The 27,732-nt window shown below is 38.6% G+C and overlaps 1 protein-coding gene across 5 annotated transcripts in view; it reads left to right on the forward strand.

The window, feature by feature from the left end:
- LOC124170665 (slowpoke-binding protein) overlaps positions 1 to 27,732 on the forward strand; it is a 178,358-nt gene that overhangs the window by 134,432 nt on the left and 16,194 nt on the right. For 2 of the 5 annotated variants that reach the window (XM_046549541.1, XM_046549539.1), the window contains 4 exons: positions 799 to 924; positions 3,380 to 3,456; positions 7,173 to 7,268; positions 23,486 to 23,678. In XM_046549541.1, the coding sequence (XP_046405497.1) occupies positions 799 to 924; positions 3,380 to 3,456; positions 7,173 to 7,268; positions 23,486 to 23,678 (492 nt within the window). Of the gene's footprint in view, positions 1 to 798; positions 925 to 3,379; positions 3,457 to 7,172; positions 7,269 to 11,755; positions 13,930 to 19,584; positions 19,624 to 23,485; positions 23,679 to 27,732 lie in introns of those variants that run through there. The other 3 variants (XM_046549542.1, XM_046549540.1, XM_046549543.1) reach the window with 3 other exon arrangements.

The following is a 27,732-nucleotide window of genomic DNA, read 5'->3' on the forward strand; positions in this document are numbered from 1 at the left end:
GTCACTTTTCATACTTTTCAGCACCCTTATATTAATATTCTCTCTACTTTACGCGCATTCATTGATTTTTCTGCCCTCATTATTCTTCATCTCCCAAGTTTCCCAGAAGCTCGAGTCCAGATTTAAAATTCCTTATCTTTCTGGAACAATTTGGTGATTTCTTTCTCGTGTTCAGTACACAGTATTTTTTAAAGTCACTTTCATGTTTTCCTAACGCTATGATTATTATGTGTCATCTATCGAAACTCTAAATTATTTGAATTTTCCGCTGGATTTAATACAGAAAAATGCATCAAGATAATCGCAATAGAGGGTACGGCGGGATATAACAGTCTTTTACCTCTTCCAACTAGAGACCAAAATGAGTTATTCAGCTATGAAACTAACAAATATTTTTCTTTAACAATAATTTTAAAAGTATGCTTTAGTTTCTCGTTACGGTTAGTAAATTGAACACTACATTAGTTTCTTGCCAATTTCCACTATTATAAAGCCATCACAAGGGTTTGGATTATAATAATGGAACTCGAATAAAAATCAATCATTTAGTATTGGACATTTTATATAGAAAATATTTATGAAACATGATTTATCGAATTCTCAATGGTGTTTTTTGGTCTTTGAGCTTCATTTATCAGTTCCGATCCCTGAGAATGACAATGTAATAATCGAAAATCTAGCTAGGAACTAATATACTGTTTTATTGACCAACCTTCGAGAGAAACTAAAAAAATACCTCTACATTCAACTATAAATCAAACGGCCAAGGTTTAATCCTTTAACTGTATTCCATTTCAGGTAATCGCCATCCTGGATTTCATCTTCCACAATCCATCCGGCCACTTCCCATCCATTGCTGAAATTTCCCTCTGCGAATTTTTCCGAAACATAGATTTGCGGGAACTACGGTCCATGCCACTGCCGGTAAGTGCTTTCGATTGCCAACAACAAACAATTGGATAATACTTTATCATAAAGTACATTCATTGCTTGCTAATAAGGTTTAAAATCAATATCACCGCTTCAATTTCCAATTTTTTTCCTAGGAAGTCGATTATATTACTCTCATTTCCCTTACTCCGCGATTGTCAACTTATCATAATGGTTTAGATTTTAGGCTCATATCGTGTGGTTTTACACACTGAAGTTACTTTCCAGACTGCGGGGAAAATCGACCAGCCGGGCACATTTTTTCCTCACACACACACACACAACGAATTTTTGAGGGGGCTGGGGCCCCCTCAGGCCCCATGGAGTCGGCGCCACTGTCCCAGAATCATAACGCTAAACTGATGAAAAATATTTTATCTAGCTATAGAGTCTGACACACAATGTCTTCAAGAATTGTCACAAGACGTATTTTCTTCGTATCGTAAAATCCAAGCCGTCATTTTGTGCCACACTTTAGTGAGAAAATAGTCACGGCAAGGGAGGTTTTAAATATTTTCTCACAGTTTTTTGCAACTCCTTTTAGCAATGATATCTGCTCATTTCGGCAAATTCTGCGACCAAGTCATGTTTGCAAAAGTAATTCTCCCCTTTTAACATCATGAAAGCACTTGTTTATTTATCAATTATTTATTTCTTGATTCAAGCTTTCGTGGCTCATGATGATTAAAAATTACTCACATACATACACCCGTATGTGAGTTATTTTCAATTATTTATTGTTTATTTACCATTTATTTCCACATTTCTTCATTTCTACCGACCCAGGTTTCGGCACACTCATGACAATTTCAAAGTAAATTCATTGGTTAGTGATAAGGGTTTACAATAAATATCACTACTTTACCTTTTTCCTTAATTTCCTGGGAAAATGCATTATGTGCCGAAACCTAGTTTGGTAGAAAATAAAGTAGTGTGGAAATAGGCAAGTGCTTCTGATTATGTTAAATATCAAAGATTTCCACCGAATAACGCCGGAAACTGTATTTTTTCTCCTGCTACCAAACTCTTCTAAGACATGAAGCCATTCCAATCGTGAGGAGGCCGATTGATAGCAATCGGGAGGTTAGCTGCATCCTGAGCCGAGTTACGAAAGGTTCTTGGCCCCTCCCGATGCCCTGCAATGAACTTCCCCTGGCCAAAATTAAAATTAGTGCTAAGATGAAGCAACGAGTGCTTACTCCCCTACTTAAGAGCGAGACTTGGAACATAAGTTGAGGTCATTTACCCTTACGTTCTCACGGAAATTTACGATTTCATACCCAGTAAGATCAATCCCGATTCAAGAATACGTCAAGCTTTTAGAAGAAGAGGAAAATGCTTTTGTTTACATAGAGAAATAGGCACTGCAGATGTAATGCCATTTCCTCAGGAGTGATAAACAATTACGTAATCCCCATGATAAAAGTGAAACTAACTCTAAATACTAGGTGGAGGAAAATTGTATTCCGAGCCTTTAAGCTTGGATAACTGATTCCTGTAGGAGGTAAAATTACTGTTGATGTTATGTTTAATTTTCGCATTTTACATTAATAAAGCACTTCCAAAACCGGCCGATATACATGGTGGAGAAAACTTATGTCACGAAATTTGAAACCAGTATAGCTCAGTCCAATAAAAACCAAAATTACACGTGATATTTAGGTCGAAAACGCACCATTTTTGAACTACAGAAACTTTAACTCCGACTTACCGCGAGATTTCCCTGTTCCCGGATTCCTTGGATACATCGCGATCTCCAGCAGCCATTCGAAGTCATGAGTAGTCCAGAGCATCCAGCTCAAAGTTTCTGTAGTTTAAAAATGGTGTGTTTTTCAATGGTGTGTCATTGGTAATTTTAGCTTCTACTTGCATCACCTATCCAGGGTAAAAATTTCGTGAACAATTTTTCTTCCTGTATTTCGTGTATTTCCTTCCCGTTCATTAAGCCATCTGATCTAAATGCAATGTTTTGCTTTCATTAACGTGCACCTCAACTTTGATCTCTGCTTTCAGGAGTACACAAGTTAGTTAAATCAAGTCTCTTTGTTCTCTTTCATAACGGCTAGGTCGTCCGCAACACCAAAAGTTGCGTCAAAATTTCAATTCTGCTTCACGTAGATAACTACTTCAATCAGTCGAAAGATTGGAGGTTTTATTTCCCATTATGTTTGATCTACTGATTATTCTTTTCTTCATTGAGGTCGTCATCTTAATCCACCTCTTCTCAATGAGAAACAGAAAATTAAAAAAAAAAAAACGAAATTTCCAGAAGCAAATCTTCTACAGAACTCTTTCTAAATGCATCTATTAATCAACTTCTCACATTATACAGGCCAGATAGGGTTTTCAGTCGCTTCAAGTGCAAGGACACGAGGAATGAAGGTAAAAACACATTTCTGAGAAATAATACCTGTATTTTGATTACATTGAGAATGCATTTTTCTTCCAGCAAGCGTACCAGGTGAGGTTAACACCATCTACGTGGAGTCTACTAGAAGACGTAAGACGGCATCAGCATACTCCCAGGTGAGGTTCTTCCACTTTTAAAGCTGCATTGAACATATTTACGTTATTATATCATCCAAAGCACTCATTTATCCATTGTACGAGGTGATTTAAAGTTCTAAGGCCTCCGAGTTTTCTCAACTGCCTAGTTATCGGAAAATTATGAAACTGATGTTACTTCTCGAGGTAATCTCCCTGCAGACGTACACATTTTTCACAATGTTAACGCCGTGATTCCATGGTTGTAGCGAAGGTTTATTTAGGAGTATGTTTTGACCACTGGAAAATCGCCTATATAGTTTTGGATTGTTCCCACTCGATTTTCTGCCGTCATTAAATTGTCGCACCCATGGACGCACCTTTGGCACATCCATAACTCCATCACCACATGTCTCCATCAACTGTTGATGAATTTCAAATGGTGTCACTCCATGAAAATTCAGCAAACGAATGATTGCACGCTGATCGTGTAAGGAAAACGTCTTCATTTCAAGTATCTAAAACAGTTCCCATTCTAAACGATGCCGAAAGAGTTTTATTTTCTACTGTTCATCCATCTCTGTCACGTATTGACAAAGAGAACGCGCTCATTTTAAAACAATACAAATGTTTCCATTTGTTTCCAATCTGAAGAAGCCTTAGGACTTGAATTCACCTCGTATGGCCCCTGTAATGCTTATGATTTTGACCTCCTTTTGTGAATTGCTGGAACGCCCTCAGCCCGGCTTCAACTTCTCACACACACGGTGTACAGCAGCCAGGATTCCAAATTTCTTTCAGTTCAGTGGTTTTTCCACTTGTATTACATTAGGGGATTCTCGAGTCTGCCGCTAAAATTGTTGTAGCTCCGCGCGCATTTCACTCCACATTCCATCCCGCACAACCCGCAATACAGAAACTTTACACCAGATCCGTTTCCTTCCCTTTTGAATACTTCTGCTTCTCTTAACCTCTTTGCCTCCCGTACAAGTTTCAGCAAGCATCAGCAAACCCTTTATTCTGATACCCATCTTTTCATATGTGTTGCAATTGTTAAACATCATTCTTTTTAATGAGATTATTTTTATTCTAGTTTTTATCATATCAACATAATTTATTGGGTGAGCAACTAAGTTCCCGCTGTTTTTTGAACGAAAATGCAACTTTATCGTGAAATAATGGTGATAAATGAACCATTCAAAGTAATGTCCATCGCTAGCTACAACTTTTCCCATCAATGTGGCAGAGGCCAATACCGTAACGGTAAAAGTGTTCATTTTTTAAGGCTACCCACGAATCCTGCCATTTTTTGGTGTCTTCGTATGAACGTAACTGTAGATCAGCCAGACCATGTGCCATATAACAGAACAAGTTATGATTGGATGGCGTAATATCCTGGGAATACAGCGGGGAGGTCAGAACTTCCCATTTGAGTGTTTACCGGTAGGTCATAACGGGTTTTGCAACGCGGGGTCGAGCGTTGTCATGCTGTAAACTCACTTAGAATCATAAGGAATCGAAGTTCCTTCCTTTTGCATATATTCCAATGCATCCAATCGCTTGGAAATGGATTGGTGGGTAACTCGTAACGCATACGCAAGCTCCTCTTGAGTTTGGTACTGATCTTCATGGCAATGCCTCCAATTCAGCGTCTTCGAAAGTTTTTGGTCTTCCTTCACGTCAGCATTGGAAGGAAACCGTCTTTGAAGCGACGGAAGCAATCACGGCACGTTGTTTCACTTAGAGCAGCATCTCCGTGATCTTATTGGAGTTCTCGATGCACTTCAGCCTCTGTTTTCTTCGAATGAAAGGATGAAATAAAATCTCCCCGCAAATGACGGTTACCTGGCACAAACGCGGACATTTTCACGCAGCAATAAGGATAGGACGCTAAAAAAAACTCGCCATTGTTGTATAGCTGTTTGTTCAAGTCAAATGTCTAAGCTTGATTCGTGACGTTTCCGATACGTCAAAATCGACCAGTAATCACTGCTAGAGCAATCTGTTAACAAACAGGGGGAACTTAGGCGCGCACCTAATATTATTTTTATATAACCCAATTTAAAGGCCTTAGTACTGTTATTTGATACTAAATGAATAAATAATTGTAACCAGACTTCAAAATCGCAACTCAAGGTGCTACCAGTCATCAATTTCCACTTTTCATGAGAAAATGCACGGAAGTAATACGTAACCAATAAATACTGAGCCAATAAATCGGACAAACCACATATTTAACCCATTCGAGACGATTCTAAACTAAAAAAGACCTGTTTCACTAAGGTTAATGGCGAAATTCACACTGAACGAGATACCGCTGCCTAGTAGCACTGCCGAAAAAAATGCGCGCGAATGTCAATAGATATAACGCTTAACCACCATGTTCTTGGGCCTCCTTTTTGAAGTCTCTGTGGGCTTTTTGCCGCGATGAAATAGAAGCTGCTAATCCGTACTCCGCAAATTTTACGTGCCCCTGTAGAGAAGGAAATTTAATGTACAGACATTCCGCACATTACCCTTAACCAAAGTGCCCTGACTGCGAGCGTCCAAACTTCACATATTGCTGCTATACCAACGGCAATAAGTGGTCTCTCGGATCTTAGGTTGGCATATGGTTATTAAAGTCTGGTACCTAGAGGCATAAAACATCTTTATTTGTAAGTAAGGAAATAAAACTTTGTAAGGTTCACTGTTATTTAATTATGGGCACGACCCGGGTTTCGTAACTTGGTTACATCGTCAGGTGACTGATTTTGCATGCATCATACATTTATACACAAAGTACACAAGTGACAGTGAGGACATCTATCGGAAAGGAAAAGGACTGGATGAAAGGGCGGGGGTGAGGGTTAAACACGGAATGGAATTTCCTTTTCCTTTCCAATAGATGTCCTCACTGTCACTTGTGCACTCTGTGTATAAATGTATGATGCATTCTAGATCAGTCACCTGACGATGTAACCAAGTTACGAAACCCGGGTCGTGTCCGTAATTAAATAACAGTGAACCTTACAAAGTTTTATTTCCTTACTTCCAATATGGAGAGGTTTCACAAAGTAAAGCCTGAAGTTATTAGTTATATCTTGATTTGTCGTGGAAAAAACTTTTAGCTGTTCGAGGCATATAATAGACACAACTGACCGAGCCAAAAACCAAAATTTAATGTTACTTGCAAGTTTCAAAGAATTTTTAATCAGTACAGCAGCAATACTATACAAGGAATGAGGGCTCAGGGAAACCCTTCGAGGATGCAACGCACCAGGGCCGGGACCCAGCAATCATGCTGATGCGCCCGATCACCTGGGGAGAGGGAGGACAAGAAGGAAAAAGGTAAGAGGCGCCGCCGCGACAGGAGCCCGACGACGCCTCTGGGGTAGGGAAAGGGTTGGAGGGGATGGGACGGGGAAAACACCTTTATGCTACAGAAGCGAGAAGGGCCCACACACTAGCGAAACCAGGTGAAGCCATTACTGTGCCAGCGATTTTAGAGGATTACCCTATGAGGAAGAATAATCCAACGATCAAATCGCTAGATAAGCAATACTATACAATCGCAACTATGTTGTAAACCTAGCATACATCGCACCTAGCAGGAATATCTCACACACAGCCCCCACACCCGCTCGGGACAACGAGCCACTAGTCATTTGCGGAATTCAGACATAAGGATTTTTTCGGCCCTTTTTGACAGTCTCAAATTTGCGGAATACGGATGCGACCGATGGGAGTGTGACGAGTCGCTGTCTCTATCTTTGCAGGAGCCGGCGGTCGCAGTCGGCGTCTGGCGAGAACCGCCGCTCATCCTCACCGGGCAGCAACAGCAGCATTTCATCTTCCAAGCAACCCCGCGCAAGGTTTGTGTCGACCCACAACACGCTCGATTGACGAAACTATGATCTCCTAAATCCACCTCGAACCTCTCAAGAAAGGCCTTACGACCACGAACCCTAAAATATTTCCACCCTGGTACCAGTCTCAATGAGGAGACCACTCTAACGCGAGCAAGGTTAATTAAAATTTCCTGGCAGCCAAATGCGCAGAACGGTAGGGACAAGGGTGATAATTGGTACGCTTGGGAGGCTTTTTGGAGTGGTAGGCTAAATATAACAACCACTCCAGGCCCCTCAGAGGGCTCCTTCATTTTTGCAAATGAAAATATTCGTTGCTTCATAATATTTGCATTTTACAAACATTTAATATCCATGGCCTTATTTACATTTTTTCCACGTACTTGGAACTTATTGAAAAAATTTAAAAAAACTGCAAGCCAGAATGAGATCGCGAAAATCAAGGAGCCCTACTCAAGGGAAAGGCACCGTGGCCAACCCAAGAGGGAAATCTTATGTTGTTCATCGTGTGGAAACTTATTCCGGGTGGTTGGCTGCGGGTGGAAGAGTTCCCTAAGGATAATGATCAATTGCACTCACTCCCTGTGGTTCGTCTCGCCCGGGTAAAAAACGGGTTTTCGCGCAAGAGCCACGGACTTTTAATTCAGCTCCTACCTAACATCATCTATCATAGAAAGTCTGCTGGAATAGATGAATTAATATTATACTGAAGACCCCTCTGTGTTGCAGGTGAGCCATTTGAAGGCCTTGGTTTTTTACAATACTACCATTATGGTTCAAAAAGAGAGATCTCCTGCTGCAAAGTGGATGGGCACGAGATATATTCCTGTTCAACCGTCGGGTTGCAAATATTTCTGCTTTTACAACGTTTAATCGATGATTAAATGGAGTTAGGTACGTTGGAAGATTCATCTTGGAACTAAAGCTCGAAATATTTTGGTCATACGAACTCCTAGCTTCATATTTGTGCTAGAGGTGGTAGGCAAATGGACGTTGTGGGTGCTTTAATTAACGTCTGAACCTGGAAAATACGTTTGAAATGGATATGATAGTATTTATTCAAAGCATGAATTATTCAAAGTAACCAAAACTACTGCAACAGAATTTGAAATTTAATAATTAAAAAAACAACTTATGATTTCTGCTAGTAAATTTCAATAGAACTATGATGAATAACGCGTCTAAATTCACATTTTTACGTTATTAACGCCAAAGAGTGATTAAACACTAAAACCAAACCGTGTTTTGCGGAGCACAGTATCTAACCATAAAAAATGCAATGGACATCCATTGGTCCATTTCATGAGCGTCATTTTTTATATTCTTGTGCTTGATAAATGAAAAATAAGTCAGTAAGTCGGGCTGTAAGGCTATTTTGCAGAAAATATCTATTTTACTTATCATGATATTTGTCCATGGGTCTTTCACAGCTCTTGAAAAAGTTCCAGTCTTGCTCTCGTCAACAATCGAGAGGTCTTGAGTGTTCAATCACATTTCCTTCGCAGACATTCGAGATTTTTATTAATTTAATCCTCATTTTTAAAATAAAAATTCGGTCTTTTCGTTGGATTACAACTCACAGCGATTTAGGCTATTTAAATTCACTTGAAACATGAGTATGTACAATGATTTCATGTTTTGTCGCAATAAATATGGTAATGCATGGGCCTGGAATGAGCAGGGAAAACCTCTCCGTTGTCTTGAGAAGTTTCAAGCGCCAATACGGAGGTGGTGGTATTGGCGGGGTTTGCTAAGAGAAAGCCTTTGTGCGGCCCATGAAGTTTCCATTGTATCGCGTGATATGTCTATGAAATACACGCGCACTTTTATCGATTCAAAATTTGCACTCGGGAATGAGAATACATATCCATTACCGCTTGAATACGAAATTAATGCGCCAAGTAAAAGCACTTGTATATTAAATTTACCATGATTGGAATCCCAAGGCGAATACTTTACAATGTCTGAGACGTAGCAAAGCGGCCTTAGATTAATATTAATTTTAAGCGGTGGGAAAAGAAATATTCACTTGCACGATTAAGGAGAATAGGAGTTTTCCGGGTTTGAATATTGGAGGATTGCAAACCGTAAGTGGTCAAAGACCCTCTATCGAAAATGGGATGGGATCCACAGGTATAGACTGGGTAAGTGGTCTCTGAAGGCTTGGTTATTTTCTGTCTTTCAACCTCGTTTATTGTTACAGCTAGACAACAATTTTTCCTAAAGAATTTCCAGCGTTTTCAGGTCAAAATGCTCAAATTCAGCAATGCAAACAGTGGGGTTTCGATGAATGAAAATTTCTATATGAACTACACTCTTTAAAACTGCTATTTACAAGCACAACAAAAAATTACAGGTCCACAAAATATTTATACCACTATTATTTTATTCCAAGAGCGAACAAAGTTTCGTGGGGATTTCAAGAAATTTTCCGTTAATTGACAACACAGACAATTTTTTTCTGCAATCACCCAAAACTAGCTACGAATACTGATATGAAATCTGAAGAAAAATCAGCAAGAAGTTAGCATTGATCTAAACGCTGAGAATTTAGCAATGCAAAGAGTGGGGATCCGATGAATTAAAACTTCTAGATGAACTACACTGTTTAAAATTGCTATTTAAAAGCACAACAAAAAATTTTAGTACCACAAAATATTTATACCACTAACGATTATTTTATTCCAATAGCCAACGAAGTTTCGTGGGGATTTCAAGAAACTTTCCGTTCATTGACAACACAGACAACTTTTCTGCAATCACCCAAAACTAGCTAGGAATACTGATGTGATATCTGAAGAAAAATCAGCAAGAAGCAAGCATTGATTTAAACGCTGAGAAACGGAAGATCGAGCATCGTCATTGTCAAACTTGAACATCGTCTTGCGACGGCATAACAAAGAAATTTATGACCCGCATTTCATTCAGTTCCATATCTCATTGCACATGAAACAAACTTAGCACCTATAAAAATAAATGCCAACGAAAATAGAGGATTATTTCTACCAAATATTGCCTACTTCGAAAAATATCGGCATAAAAATTCAAAATTGACGTCCAGGTGTGAAAGGTCTTCAAAGACGAAAGTTCAAATCAATGAGAGGTGACATGAAAGAGCATAGAGTCTATTTCCCATACGCCTCAAAGCATGAAATCAAGGTGGAATATTTGAGAGAGAAAAGTACTGGCTTACACTTAGATCCTAGCATGTTTTCTCGCATAGGCCGGAATCAATTCGCGGATAAATCCTTAAGTAAAGATTTCGACTGTTGCAAGGGCTAGTGAGGTTAAAAGAGCTCTGACAGCAGCGATTTTCACCCCCCTCCTGCTGGTAAAATAATAATTCCAATCGACGAAAGCCACGAATCTATTTCAGGAACTCGAGTTACATTTTTGTGTTTCAAGACGTCATTGAGAGCAGTGAAGTTTTCCTACGAGGGACCGTATAAAAAATATACCAGTCACACTGATTACTGCAAAAAAATCATTTAAGTCAAAGTATGGTAAATCACATAAATAGATCCACCTTTAATATTCGACTGATGTTTGGACACGGAAAAAATTACAACTGCAACGACAAGTATGCATGGGTGATCATGATGACTAAATTTCGGAAACCTTTCAATTCGCTTTTTTGGCTAAAGCCGTTTCCACATGGTTGGAATAATACGATGTGAACTCCGGGAAACAGTCTGCGATTTGCTTGAAAGCATTGATTTAATCATTCAATAATCCAGTACAAGAAGAGAGAGAGACGATCGTCTAGAATACACAACATATTTCATGATTTCAATATTCTTCTTTGCTATCATATTCTTCATTGTTCTCCGACTAAAAAAAATTCATACCGAAGAATAATCGGAAGGGAAGAAATGAGAGCAACGATTTCTTGTGCAAAAAATATTTCAGCGTAGAAAATAAGTCCTTATGGGAAATGGAAATTGGAAATGGAAATCTCATGAAATTTGAAGGAGAAAAACAGCAATGCATCAATATTATTCTTGGAATTCTGTCTTTGGCTAAAGCCGTTTCCACATGTTTGGAATAATATGATATGAACTCCTTCAAACAATGCAAGATTTGATTGAAAGCATAAATTCAATCATTGAATAATCCAGAACAAGAAGATTGAGACGGTCATCTGTAATATATCACATATTTCATGATAGCAATATTAACATTAGGTGCTGGAAAACTGAAAACACCAGCAAAAACGCCTTCTTATCGAGGCATAACATGGTGACCCCATTCTATTCCATCCTCTACTTCCTGAGAGTTGATTTTACGTTCCTTTTTGGATGCTGAAAAGGGAAAAAACAAGAAGTAATCGCGAAGGAACGATGGGGAAAAGGTATCTCAGGAACTTTCTCAAAGATGAATGGCCCCATATCTGGCTGAAAAGGCAAAAAAGTTAAGCTGATGGTCACAGCAAGAGGGGAAGGAAGAGGAAGTCCAATCTAACCGACTGAAGTTCTTTTTCTGTCTCTCCGCAGGGCAAGGGGAGATGGTCGCAATGCCTCCAAGGCGATAAACACTTGTGGCGGGGACGATGATCGGGGACTATCTCCTGGAGGTGTGTAAACTCACTCTCTCCTCAGACGCAGAGAAGGAACTCTATAAGCACTGGTCATCAGGATAAACCTCAGGAAAACGAAGTGAATTTCAATGACTGTGAAATGAACTTGGCTGTGCAATGACTATCACTAGGTACCAGGAACGACCATCCAGTTTAATACGCTTCGTCACTAAGTGCACCGTGTCCATGATATGCAAGGGCAGTGTTCATCGATAAATATTTTCTTCGAAAAGAAAAACCACTTGGACTTTTCACTTGGATTCTAAAGAAATGAGGTTGATGAAATGAATTCAAATGTAACACGCATCACTGAACCACCAGCACTCGAAAAATATATTCTATCACAAAATTAACCCTAAGGTTCCACATTTACAAAACTTTTATGCACGGAGGAGAAAAACGTGATTAAGATACTTAAAGAAACGTAAGGAAAGTCCACAAGGACTGAATCAGGATGTAAATCGAGAGGAAGAGTAGTGGTAAATGTAAATAGCGGGAAAGTTATTGTACAAGCAGCAAATGAATGGTGAGAGAAATAACTATCAGGTAGCTCAGCCTTTACAGTGGACGCAAGAACTCATGAAACGATATTGTAATAGCTTTAAGAGTTTTCCAAGGACGACGGGAGAGTAGCAAGTGCATTAATAATTCTAAAACTCTCTCCAATGTTATTGCATAACATGAATGACAAACCTTTTCAGTAATGGCATACATTTATGATATTTTTAGCACTTATCATTCCACTGAAACTTTTTAGAAACATCATTTATATTCTAATACCTCAAACTAAAATTATACCACTCTTTGTCACCAGTTATTTAATTCATAAGTTGCACAAAGGATTTTTCCGGATTGTTAAAAAAAAATATTTTATCGCAGTTGAATAATTGCACCAAAGAAATCTTGGCATAACTCAAACTGAAGCATTATTATTAAGAAGCCAATATTCTAAAACTTTTTACCATGGTTCATCCTCTTCGTTTTACTTCCGAAATCAAATAACCTTTTCGTTAATTTGGAGTGTAAGGATTGAAAAAAGGTTGGCGTTGGGTAAAAAATATGTAATCGATGTAAAAATTTAAAATACTGAATAGTTTAAATGCTAGAGTAAGTTGTGAAAAATTAATATTTGCTGCGGGTCGGAATATCAGCTGAGTAATAATTACTAGTTCTCAAATTTTTTACTTTGATCCCCAAGAAGTCTTTGCTGCTCTAGTTACAAGATATTTTCAAAATGCTATGGCTACATAAACGATTTTTTTTCTATAAGAAAGATTAAATATGGCTACATAAAAGATTTCAGGGTTGGCATAAGGAAAAGAAGTATCAGGTAGCTCAGCCTTCACACTGGACGCAAGAACTCATAAAATAATATCGTAAAAGCTTTACGGGTTTTCCAAGGACGACGGGAGAATAGAAGACGCTAAAAATTCTAAAACCGTATCCAATAAGACCTTTTGCATTATATGAATGACAAACCTTCATACGATCATAGCTCATCTGAGAAAAATGATATTAAAACACATATTTTGCTATCCAATTCTTAATTTCCAAGGATTCTTAAAAATACTGAATCACATATTCATTCACAACTGCTTTCAAAGCAATGTCACTAATGAAATTTTCGATCGTACGAATTTTCAAATACTGCAAGGGAATTTTAAGGATAATTCTCACACCTTGAACAAGAATCGTGCTTTGAAGGACTAGTCCTATTGATATGAACTCAAAGAAGGCTACAGTGGTGGGATTTCCGAAATAATGAACCAGATACAAAAGAAAAACAGCATGCGCTGCTGAATGTAAGAAGGAAAACCACATGTGAAATAATAGTTGTCTGTGCTTTGTCGTGGCTCAGTGTCGATGGTAATGCTTTTGTGCTGTCTGAATGTGCATGATATGTTCAAATAGGTTACAAATGACCTTATTCGTTGTTCCTAACAATGTTGTACTCAGGTAAACTTATAAGCCGTTTGGTGCAATGGCCACAAAATACTCTGCTCTGTACTGCATTATGTTGCCAATTGTGATATGTGATATATTACACTGTTGTACAAACTGTTTGTTACCATTAAATGTTACAAATAGAAATCTCATGACATTTCTCATCTAATCTCAAATTCTACACCCAATACAAATAGCAGCGTTTCTCGAATCACTTGGAAACATTCCAAACTGAGTGAAGTAAGTGATGAAGAAAAATTCAATCATCTCTCCCAATTTGGCTACCACTTGAAATAGGCATGCGGATAAGATCCTATATTTAAAAATTGATTTTGTAATCAAAATATCTTGATTAAGAAATTAAAAACTCATTCACTCATGTAAATCGGGCTAAAACTGTTAAAGGAACGAAATATTCTCACAACAAAAACATATTGAAGTTTATGATTTTAATTATATACATTGACTTATGTTTCCTTTTCAAATCAAAACACATTCAGGTGCTATCCTAAAAAAAAATACTTGCTGCACTTAGAAGTGAATGCTTTAAAGATATAAATCTCGTGATATTTCTCATTTAATCATGAATTCTACACCCAGAATACACCGCAGCGTAAAAATCACTGCATTGCGCAAATCTTATATCTCCAGATAGACTTAACAAAAAGTTTTTTGTATTTACTGTTTTCGCCTCCATTTCTAAGATTCTAAGGAGAATTCTGAATTTCTACAACCCACCATAAGCATAAAATTTAAAAAAGTTAAAAGGTATGAACTATTTTTGTTTCCGGTTGTCGTTCGAAGACATTCTTACGGGTGATATTCCCCTCATTATTCAAGCCCTTTCATTCCCATTATTTTAAACCACTTTGCTTTCATTACTGGCATTTGCTACAAAAATATATGCTTGGACTTGAATCGATCTATAACGATTTTAATTTAATATGCAATAAGATATGAATTGTCACCAAAATGAAAAATATTCTCTGCTGAGCTGCATAGTAACGCTCACTATACGAGAATGGAGGAGCTACAATCCTTGGACAAGGACAAAAACACGAACAATTGGTAATGTTCCACATGCTCGTCACATTATTTTCCATTGCTCTACATTTCGAAAATCATTAAATTCAAAACTAGCTCTCGACGCTTTTAGCCTCATCTTCCGAAACGTTGGTAGCGCGACGTCAAGCAATCTTAGTGGTGAATGAGCGTGCTCTCTGTCTATTCTTTCCCTTTGAACGGCATTTCTAGTTACTTTTTCGCAACTTCAACCGAATATGGACACAATACTCGAGCACACGTGCCACAAAGATTTCTCTTAACACCTTGTGCTAAAATTACGAGTGGAGTTCGTCATGAATATCCAATGCCAAATTACGCAACGACCTGAGTATATCGTTACCAAATTTTCATTATTTCAGCACTATTTAGGGGAAAAATATAAGTATTTTGAAAGTTTGACTATGTTAAAATATCCTTAATGTGCATAAAGAACTCATATTTCATGAAATGTGATGGATTGGAAAGAATAGAATGATATTATACGAGTAACGATAGCTGTGTTCTCGGCGCATTTAACGATATACTTCACAATATGAAACAATAAATACTTTTTATTTCACCAGTCTACTTTGATTACAAAGGACAAAATTGTCATTTCATTGCCTACCATTCCTTTTAAAAAGGGCCACGGAAAATTTAAATGGAGGATAGGAGCAAGATATTCGGAAAATAAATTGAAGAGGAAGGGGTTGCCTGATCGACGACCCGCTTAAAGAATTCAAGCGTCATCGACTCATTTTACATATTAAACTTGAACCATCTCAGTACAAAACATATTTCCAGTGGGTACGAAAGCAAAATGAGAAAGTCCTTTTCCTACTGTTTACGGAATGATTCATGAATGAAACAGGTCATGGTCAGCTATTTAAAGCGCTCACCCACTATGCAGTAGAACTTCCTGGCACTCATTAGTCAAAAACCATACCTGATGCACTCTATTCAGTTACACATTATGATCATCAAGAATTATATTTCCCAAAGTGCTGAGACTTAAGCAGCTTGAAAAGTAAATGTAATAAAATCATTCTGTCGCTTAATATCAATTCAAACACACAAAAGATATATTTGTGCCCTCAAAGAAAGCATCCCTATAAGTCTTAGCATTTATGGGGATCCATCATCCAGCACATCCATCACGTAAGTTCATCCAGCACACATTACACTATTACGGAGGGTACTGATGACCTCGAGGGAAAAAGGAGTTTTAAGAGAAAAAATACACTGAATTGTGAAAATTTTCATTTATTTGGCGTTATATAGCATGCAATCAAGTTTTTGCTAAGGACTGGCCGCCATACCGTCATCATATTCAGTAGCAATGCCTAAATATACAAAATCATTATCTTTTGATCTGGACGCTTTCCAAAACCTTGATTTTTATAATATAGATAATGATTCCATGTCTCGGTTGATCATATGATCACAAACAAATACTTCACCCTCTAAGTGCGACCGCTACGTGAAGCAAGTTAAATGCAAGCGTAATTATGTGCTGCATTAATGATCCCAATCATTACGGGGAAGCGTCGCTACCACCCAACTGGTAGAGTTTTGTCAAAATTGTGACGTACAACCTGGAACTAACACTACCATCTTGAAATTTCCATGGTATATGAGGATTAAACCCTTTTGTCAAGTCCCAATTCACTTTCAACCCAATTCAATTCCCAAGTCAAAATTCACTTGAATGTCGAATTTTAGAAAGAGAATACCGAGATATAATTTCCATTTTTGAGATATATTGAATGATTGCAGTGGCCATAGTGTTTGTCCTCCCACCCAGTGAGTTAGAACCCGGCGGATTTTTTCAGACTGCCCGATCTCTAATAGAGTGCTTTGTGAAGGGCACGTCAAGTAGAGCACTCCGTCCGTCGGATGGGACGTTGAGCTGTGGTCCCCTTGGCGCTTTTCGTTAAAGGCAGGTTAATACCGATGCCGAGTTTCTCTCCACCCTTCTCTCATAGCAAAAATAATCACCGTAGTCAGTCACCTGTTCCAGATACCATGCCTTAACGGCTGAAATGGGTCCTACGATTCCCTGTCCTAGTTTTGTCATATTTTCTTTAATTGTATACAGCTGTCTCCGATAGACATTAAATGATCTCGAATCCCATTACTCTCTAATCATAAGCAGTGAAGTCATAATACTATATAATGGAAGGCAGTAGTAACCCCAATGTTGTATAAAAAAGATTTTTCAAATAATTAAATCGTCATGATTGATCAATTACGCCTAAATCTCAGCACAGTAGTCTTTACTTTTAGAATAGTATTTCCATCCTCAATCTTTGCTATTTCCTGATCTCAACTTTTTCGGAACTCCATTAGGCCAATTAACAGTTGCACCATCTAACCATACCATACTATCATTACTTATCGTTATAACTACATTAATATCATATACCAAATGTTTTTCTCTATTTATACACCCTGGAAATTTCGAGAGGAAGTGTAAGTATTGAACCAGTTATGCTACAGAAAAAGGTAGCTCGACCTATCAAAAGAAGGTCTCTTGCTCCCTCCCTCCCTGAGATTTTCCACCTTTGGAGCATGAATCGCTGTCGTTAAGGTCCAGCGTACAATTGATGCGTGGTTGGAGGAGCGGGACTCGAATGAGTCACCTTGCATCTGAATGGTAACTCACTCTTTCATAATAGAAGCTACTTCACTGGATTCCATCCCGATGACACTAATCGGTAATTACACTTTGAGGTCTGTGCCAGTCAGGACGTGATAACGCTTGCAGACTCATCGCTCAATCCTTGAATGTCCTCATTCAGCGTCTCATTCCAGCATTGACCTCAGCCATTGATGCCTCCGAGCTCGGTATCACTTGAGCCAGAGATGGTATGAAGAGTTGAATAATGATGACTGGTTATTATGGAGCTGAAGAACCAAAGGTCCATAGGAATGAGGTCAGCTTACTGCCTCAGCCTCATAACCTACGCATTCACGTGATATTTAACAATTGCCGATCGCTGAATTGTACACATTTGTGAACATTTGGCTATAATTGCCATTATCATCTAAATAAATCAATACTGGCAGGAGAAAAAGGTGAATAAGGGAAACATTTTTCATTTTACGAATACAATTTAACCAAGAAAATCACAAATGATACAGACCACAGGATACAAAAATACACAGTTAAAACGTCTTGTAGATATACGACTTGTAACCATTTAGAATCGGCACTCGGAGATCGTGCTCACTAATACTATGGTATGCTATACAATTTTATTTGGAGCAGGTGACCAATAGTTAAGTCATTTGCGTCTAGGGAAGGTTAAGGAAGGAAAGCTGGATAGAAACCCTAATTTGAAGTGGCCTTCACATAGCACTCAAGCAGGGATCGGGCAGTCTATGAAAAATACCTGCAACCGCCATATTTTGTCATTATCTACGTACCTTTCAATTTCATTATGTCCTTGGTTATTGCTACCATGACCTAGTATTTAATCCATTCACGTTATTATTTTTGTAAACCTGCTTTATCACTTCTTTTAAAATTGGCAAAAAATATGCACAAACACTTCACGTGTTTCTCCTTTTCTTCTAGATGACTACTGCATTTCTGTCTCCAGAAAAAACATTTGGCTATGATCGTTTTTGACACCATAAATCAATACTGGCAGGAGGAAAAGGCGAATAAGGGAAAACATTTTTCATTTTACGAATGCAAGTTAACCAAGAAAATCACAAATGATACAGACCACAGGATACAAAAATACATAGTTAAAACGTCCTTTAGATATATCCAATAGCTAAACAGCCAAAATGTTGGCCACCAACTTCATTGCCTTACACATCGATCTTGACACGCTAATTAGTGGGAATGTTACCCAATTTCGACATTAACTGGAGTTATTACTTTGAAATGATGGAGGAATCAATTCTCTCTCGACGTGGAAACCTTAAGGCCAGCAATATACACATGCCATTAATGAATTAAAAAATAAACTTTGCTATCTTCCACACAGCATTTATTAAAACCTCTAACGGTTTCTACCTTTTGAGGTCACTGTCAAGAGTTGAAGGATCAAAATCTGTTACCTCTTGATGACTGGGACACATATATCGCTCAGTTCCCTCTTGATAATGACCTAAAAAGGTAAAAACAGATAGAAGTTTTAATAAATAATACGTGGAATATGACAAATTTTATTTGTGATTCTATCATGTCACCATTCCACGAAGTGAACTCGGGAACCATTTATTTGATACGCATGTTGCTTTACATGGGAATGGTGAATAGGCTTTAGAAAGGGTTCGCTGTGTTAACAAAACAGATGTACTTGTGGACACAGTGCGACGCAATGACGGCCTTATCACACTTGCTTCCCTACTCCGAGTGAAGCACTTTCTAATTCCCCATCACGGTTAATATTAACCTGCGTTGAGTGTCCCTCGCCCGATATGCCTGGCCGCCACTGCCTGGCTGTTTGTATACCCAACGGGCTGGAATGTTTCACCTACGCCGCCCTCATAGCTTTCCAGATTGCATGACTCAATACTCATAAATTCCTTGCAATCAACCAACTCGTCTTTACACTTTAAAATGTTGCTACCAAAACGTTTACTTAATTTTTTTCCTCTTTTTCCATCAACCCTCATTTTATATCTGATTGGAACTTGGCATATTTGTAATTCTTTCCCAGCAAAATAAGTTGTTTATTTGATTCAAATATTTCTCTGTGCACGCCCATTAATTCATTTTTCTTTTCTATGTGTGCACAGACTCTATTCCGACGACTATGATGTTTGGCTTGCCTAGAGGTAAACACTTGTCTCATATCTTCGCTTCATGAATGGCTTCGTCCATGGATGTTGTTGCTACAGCTCGTTTGGCTGTCAATGTTGCTTTATCTATCCTTGCCAGCGCTCGCTAAGCGTGCTTTGTCTCACACGTTTGCACGGGATCGGCGTGAAAGTGGGATAACACAGGAAGAGGGATGTCATTTTTTTACGTTACATTTTCCGAACATTGTTTCCTCGTGCCATGCCACCTAAACTTATACCACAGCATCACTTGAAAACAAAGACATTGTATTACGAAACCAAGAGTCCTATCATGTTTGTAACGTAAAAAAACTGCATACTTTCCTGTCATGTTCAATCCACCAAATAAAAACTTGCTACTTTCCACTTCGTTTGAAGTACCACGTTGGGATGATTCAGCACCCATTTTTACCTATAAAATCATCATGTGAGCAAATGTTTCAAGTGGTTTAATTCAAATATATAGCGCTCGGAGCCCTGGAAAAAAACAGCCCTACCCCCACTGACCTCTGTCATTAGTATTAAATCAAACACTTATTTATGCTCAAGAAACTAATTCCAATTGAGAAAAAAAGACTGTACATGGTGGATTCCAATCATTTGAACAAGAGATGGTAATAATTTTGGCATAAAACAGTATTCAGTACGAGTGCTTAAGAACATGGCCAATCGTTTTCTCCTTTCGTGACCTCCAAAAAGGCCTTATCTACGTTCATTACAAATTACAGAGTTTTCCAACGTATTATTTTCATTTTTTCATTACGGAAAACCTCTTATTTATTTTCTCTTGTTAATGATGTGGAAGGTGTTTTACATTCATATTGTATCATATAAGTTAGTGAATACTATTTTTACTAAATGTTCACTTAACTATAGCTGTTTTTATAATAAAAATAAGCTCAACGTGCACAATGCCGTGTCTTGGACACTTTTTCCATGAAGATACATTGTAAGCTCCAAGCAGGCAGGCATTATGCCATGTGGGTTATAAAAATCATTTATATTTAATAGTTGAAAATTTTTATTAACAGATTTCTCTCCGGCTTACTTCCTGAGTCATTATGCAAATTTTCAGAGGCTGAGGCTGTTTGTTATCATCATGCAGGTCGCCGAGTACGCTCACATTTACCCTGAAGCATAATTGTTTCATTTTGTGGTGCATTTTAAAGTTTTTAACCATCAAAAGCTGATAGCAAAAGAACCAAACGTGGTGCCTCACAAGATGAATAACACGCCGATTCCGTCACACGTGGACCGTTTTAAATGCTCCGCTGATGTCGCCTTCCAAAAGCTTTTTCGAACAACTCCCGCATTCGTTTGGAATGTTGAACGGCTTCCTTGGTAATTCCCCGCTCCACTCTTAATTTCCTGTTTGTTTGGCTATGCATGTGTGTCCTGACATTTTCATCGGAAAGCATTCTGGTAACACTCAATTCACTCTTCATGGTGACTCTTGGTGGCCCTTACCCCACATCAACTTTTTCATTTTTGTCATTCCAAAATGAAGTGAATCCTCAATTGATTGCTTGGTTAACGGGATCCCTGAAAAATAACGTACTCACAAATCAAAAACCCGAATGTTGAACCTTTTACAAAATTCAAGCTTTTCTTGCGACATGCATGTATCCACCCAACTTGTGCATCACCAAACAGATACATTTGACCGAAATAAACTTTATACATAATTTAAGTGACTTAAAATAACGATCTTATTGCTTATGATATAGGGTATTAGCGCATTCAAAATTTGTATCTACTCTCACTTCCCCTGGAAACATTTCTTAAGTTGGAGCGTTAATTTTGGTTAATTTCTCTTTTAAAACCATTTGAGGTAATTCCTCTTAGAACTAAAAACGTCTTAGTTTTCATTTAAGATATCATAAATCTGCGAGGGAGTGGTTACGGTTTAGAAGTTTAAGGTCCCTCGTCGGAGCTACAGCCAGTGTTGTGACAGCATTTGTGTACCCTACACAACTATCGACACAAAAACTTTCTTTTCAAAATATATATATATATATAAACTGATTGGAGGCCTAATGCGCCTTAAATAGGCTCTGCAGTTGCAAAAACGTTTGATGAACATCAATTGAGCAAAGTTGAGCAAGGTGAAGCAATAAACTCTAAGGCATCAATCAATTAGCACATAATGTAAAATTGATTCTTGCAGATAAATAAATCTCTTGAGTAACAAATAGTAGAAATAAGAAGATTCAAAGAACTTGAGAGGCCTTTTTGGAAAAAATTAGAATTGAACATCAATCTGTAATGATATAACGGGTTACTGTAAAACCATCGTGTAGACGCGTCCATGAAAAGTACTCTAAAATTGCTTCATCGCCCTTATTACGATGAATGGCGTAAAACACAATATTAACGTCTTTACTTTAAATAACATTACATGAGATGAGCAACCTAAATTATTTACAGTTGATACCTCAGTATTCTCAATATGAAGTGCAGTAATATGTTAGTACATTGTGCCTACCCAAAAGGTTTCGAAGAAATAATTTTTTCGTTCCAGTAATCTGATCAAGTTTCATGATAAATTCATAATGAATGAAACTGCCGAAAGGACCTAAATCAGTTTGTTAAAAATAATGGCTTTTAATTCCTTTTATCACTTTTGCCATTTGCCACAGGAGAAGAGCGGTAAAACAGTTATACCTATTGTATAAGATGTACTTATAAAGCTGTTTCATAACTTAATAATGTTTTAAACTGCAAGCCTTGCGCTACCTAAAATTAACTTTCCCTGTTAGTACTTGCAAGTGTGCAGTATGCGTTACGTTTCAATATTTCCACTATACAGACAACCGGTTTCCATCAAATGATAACCAAAAGTATTATTTACGTAAGTCAACTTTCAAGTTAACAGCCAACGCCTTTTGCAGAGAATTTTTGTGATCAGACGTTAAGTTGATAACCTCGCTGCATTCTAAGGCCAGAAAATCCTGGTCGACCAAGTGCCATTATCCGGAGAAAACTGAAACTCTTTTATAGGTATCGGTCCTTTTATATCAGCAAAAACGTTTCCTCTATGCTTTGCTGTCTAGTACTCGAGAACTAGGTCTCATTCTAAGGGACGACTATAAAAGTTCCCATGAGGATTTCTACAATTTCTGCATACAAGCAGGAACATCTACTACTTCTGCGATAATAAATGAATGCATACCCATAAATTTGAGCAATATTTCAGTAAATTAATGGGTGCATACATTTCTACCGCTGCAGACTAGATGGAAATCCTCATTGGATGCTTATTTTAGCTGTAGCAATATTACGCTGACTAATTTTAACAAAATTCTGGAATGAGGTGATGTCGATGTTTCTACTGGCAAGCTGCATATGAAGAGTCTACTTCCGGTGACAAAGGTATGCCTTGTTGCCGTCTAGTTTAGTCTTGTATCCTAAGAATAAATGTTAATAGCCACCTGTGAGATACCACCTGTATAAAAATTTTCTTAGTAAACCATAGATTACCAATATCTTAGTAGTGCTAATTGAAAGTAGTTGGCTTACGCCTAATGTATTGTCATAATTCTTAATGGATTAATTAATGTGCAGTTACGAGTGTATACATGCAAAGAAAACATATATTTTTGTAAAAAAAATCGCTTGCTACTTAAACGCATAAAGTGTATTTTCATCTCAATGCCAGTCTTATATATATACCTTAGTGCTTCTTAGGGTGAAAGATGTGGAGCCAATAACCTAACCTTGATTATCTCCAAAAGTGAGCACTTTGAATACCTCTAGTGGTAGTCCCCCCCCTTAAAAAGTGCTTGGTTGTTCCGCGCGGGTGGGCCGCGCCTTTGACCGGTGCGGCCACCCGGCGGGCGTCCCCCCCTCTCTCCCGCAGCGGACAGCGGAGGCCGCACTCGGCGGACGGCGGGGACTGCTCCGAGTCGTGGCCGCCCTCCCCCGGCTCCACCTCGCCCTCCTCCTCACTCTACGCCACGCCGCATGCCTCCCTCTCGCAGCTGGACGCGGCGGCGGACGGCGGATCGTCGGCGTCCGACGAAGACGCCGCCTTCGAATCGGCCGCGCCCGAGGTGAGCACTCGTTGGGGCGAGCTTACGACCCGAGCGCCGGATAATACCTTCCCCGAGAATCATCACACTTTTGTGTACGACTCACTCTCGAGTGATTGAAGTTTCCTATCAGAATTTGAAGGGCTAGGAAAACCTAGGAATAAAAGGAATGCCCGGCCCAAAAGCATTTATGGAAGAGATTACCTCCGTAACCAATTCAGGCATACTTTTTTTCTAATGTTAGCTCCAAATTATTTCTCGCTCTTTTCATTTGCTGGCCTCGGTAACAGCGAGGATAAGGAGTCGAGAACTCTTTGACTGGCAAAAAGAAGGTCGCGGGTATGAGCTCCACGGGGATATTCAGGTCATGGATGGTTTTAAATGTGACTGTTTACATGTCTGTATGTTTCTTATATTGAATTGCTCGTAATCGTAGTTACCATTAAGCATTATATAAATTATAATTTAAAAAAGATATAATTTAAATTCACTGTAGAAAAAAGTTCAACTAAAAAGGTTACGGAAGTTGTCTCTCATTAAATTCTTTGGTCGTCCCACCGGCTATTATCCCTTTTGTCAAAGCCACCGAGATTTGTCCTGCCTTCCCAGTGTTCTGCCCCAAATGTACACTACTCTCCATTCCCAGCCTATGTGCGCAATTCGGGTCTTAAGCTCCCAAACAGGCTATGGCACGCTACCCCCAAAGGCTCGTCCGCCAGCCACCGTTAGGCTAGCTTCATGGTTGGAAACACGTGGTTACATCAGCCTATGCACTCTCCGTCCCGCTTGTAAAGAGAATTGTTTTGTGACGTCTGTACCCGTCCTTGCTAAAACATTTTCAGTTCTTCGCACTGCTGTGAGCTGCGTAGAGGTGAGTGGTGGGTAAATTCGACTATAATTATCAAACCCTTGAGCCAGCGTTATACCAGTTTCTTAAGGCCTGGTTACACGGTACATTAACACGTACAAGCCCATGTACGTTTGTGTGAATGATTTTGGTGGACCGAAGCGTAACATGTACGAATGTATGAACCAAATTAGAACAGTTTCTAATATCTGTGCATGCATTTGCACGAGTTGGATGGTTACACGGTTCATTTTGGCGTTCATTCTCGCGTTCATATATTTACGTTCGCGGTACATTAACCTGTAAGTGATAATGTACCGTGTAACCAGGGATTTAGACAGAGTGCCTTGCATATTACGTCAATCAAGTTTCTAACAAGCCCACGGCCTATGCTTCTAGATGGCGAAACTTAATCCTAAGTTTTTATCCTATAGTTATGCAAGAATCAGCATAAAGGAGTAAAGAAAACTCAAAATTAAACTCTTGAAAGTAACTAAATATTATAATTATTTTAGCTTGATTGAAAATTACTATCACCTATTTATTGTCAAGTCACAAAAGACAAGTTTCGGCGTAATTCGGTGATCTTTGATTTATACATAATGAACGTACTTTTCTATTTTCACATATCACCCCATAATGCCAATTTCAAGGCGCATTATGCTATATTCACCCTAAAATTGGTAATATGTAGCGAAACCTGGGCCGGTGGAAAAAAAGAAGTGTGTAAATAGACAAGTGCTTCCATTATTTTATTTCCAAGCAAACTTGCTGCCGATGTAGAATGTTTTCGTGAAGAATAATTGTGGTCTCATTCAAGCATTTAAATACCGTTACATATTTTACCAGTTTTTATCCACAAGCAAATGTTGCTGTATACTATGGCAACACATGTCCAGCTGATGTCTGCAAACGTAATGTCACTGAAAATGACTTTTCTCCAGTACAGATCAAAATACTCATACGTAACCACAATTTCCCATTCTGTCATTGTTTCTCAACTCATTCAAAGTTAAAAAATCCTCAATTAGGGTAACTGCAGCCCAAATATAATCGGCTGGTGTTCACCTTAGACGAAGTTTTTTATAATGCAAAAGTAATAGATTTAAGCATTGCAAGATTCTATACGATAACAGCTACTACTAAATCTTCAAACTTAAGCCGTAGACATAAATACTCCAGTTCCTTGATTACCATGGGTCAACTGATTTTGTTTGTCGATAGTCGGCCTGAGAAGGCAAAGAAGCATATCACCCAAGGTCTCACGATGGGCTTAATTGATTTTTCACCCTTTGGAACTCTAACTCAACAGCATAGGATATTAAACTGCCTTTTTAAAATATATTCAATTCAATAGCACTAAAAAGCCAAAAGTATTTTTCTATGAATTCATAAATTTGAGGTGAGCGCTTGAAGAATAAAAGTTTAAATGGAAAAAACGAAGGCTTAATCGCACCAGGAAAAGCTGGAATAATTTTATATTCTGAACGACGCAGAGTAGATATAATTGAAAATGTTACAACTAGTTGTTATTTCACGTGAATAAAATCGTGGTTCCATTTTAGCATTTTATTGCCAAAAAATGTTTTTTACCCATTATTAACAAACAAATGTTGCAGTATAATATGGTAGCACATGTTCTATACTTCAAAAAAATATATTGCTAGCACCACCTTGTGTTAAAAACCATTGATTCTAGCAAATTTATATGACTAGTTGATATTTTTATTGAAATTGGGGCAATTGATAAATTAAGTGGCGTATTAGTGATATAACTTTTTGTGAATTTGTGTAGTAGGGCGGATCGGAAAAATCGATTTTTTTCAAATCCATCTGGCCCAATGAAAAAAAGTTGTGGGACCGATCAAAAATAAGGCCTGAAAAATTTGAGACCTCTAGGTGAACCCCTGACCCTCGCTCAAATGCAACTTAGGGGGGGAGGGTCAAGATTCGAAAAATGTAATATTTTATGGTCATTTCCTATAGATTTTGCCGAGTTACTGCCCTTTAGGGCCAAAATTTCATGCATTTTGACGTATCTGCCACCGTTTAGCCAAAATATGCCTAATTTGAGTCCGCGTCCGCGAAGAAAATATGCCAACGCCCACGCAGCGTCGCGGATACAAGAGCCGCAGGCCGATCCCCTCCCCTCCCCGCTCGCTTCTACCCCTCCCACGCTTCCAATACAGCAAAATTCATTCCGTGTATGCAGCTAGGAGGTCGTTTATCTTTGATAATATAAATAGGAAGATGGTAGAAGGTAATAAAGGAAGCTTAGTGAGACGACTTGTCCCTTATTAGGCGCCTCGTCGGGGTTAAACAAATCGATGTTACCAACTTTTAGAGAAGTGATGGAATAGTTTTAGATCCAAGAACGCAGGAAAGGAGCCTACGGTCCATGAAAAGGCCTCTCGAGTGGCTATAAAGGTGTGCGAACTATGGTGACGCTTCCCTTCCATTATGTGTGTGACTAAATGGATTTAGTGATGCAACAGGAAGTTCTAAAACTTACGGAAAATGGGAATATATTGCACTTACACGCAAAAATATCGCATAATTTCAAATGTTCTGTCAATAGTGCTTGAGTTTTGTACTTCAGCTAAAACCCTACTTTTGGCCTATTCCCATTTTCCGTAAGTTTTAGTACTTCCTGTTGCATCACTAAATCCATTTAGTCACACACATAATGGAAGGGAAGCGTCACCATAGTTCGCACACCTTTATAGCCACTCGAGAGGCCTTTTCATGGACCGTAGGCTCCTTTCCTGCGTTCTTGGATCTAAAACTATTCCATCACTTCTCTAAAAGTTGGTAACATCGATTTGTTTAACCCCGACGAGGCGCCTAATAAGGGACAAGTCGTCTCACTAAGCTTCCTTTATTACCTTCTACCATCTTCCTATTTATATTATCAAAGATAAACGACCTCCTAGCTGCATACACGGAATGAATTTTGCTGTATTGGAAGCGTGGGAGGGGTAGAAGCGAGCGGGGAGGGGAGGGGATCGGCCTGCGGCTCTTGTATCCGCGACGCTGCGTGGGCGTTGGCATATTTTCTTCGCGGACGCGGACTCAAATTAGGCATATTTTGGCTAAACGGTGGCAGATACGTCAAAATGCATGAAATTTTGGCCCTAAAGGGCAGTAACTCGGCAAAATCTATAGGAAATGACCATAAAATATTACATTTTTCGAATCTTGACCCTCCCCCCCTAAGTTGCATTTGAG

This window comes from Ischnura elegans, chromosome X, assembly GCF_921293095.1.
Source record: "Ischnura elegans chromosome X, ioIscEleg1.1, whole genome shotgun sequence".
Classification (NCBI taxonomy): Eukaryota; Metazoa; Arthropoda; class Insecta; order Odonata; family Coenagrionidae; genus Ischnura; species Ischnura elegans.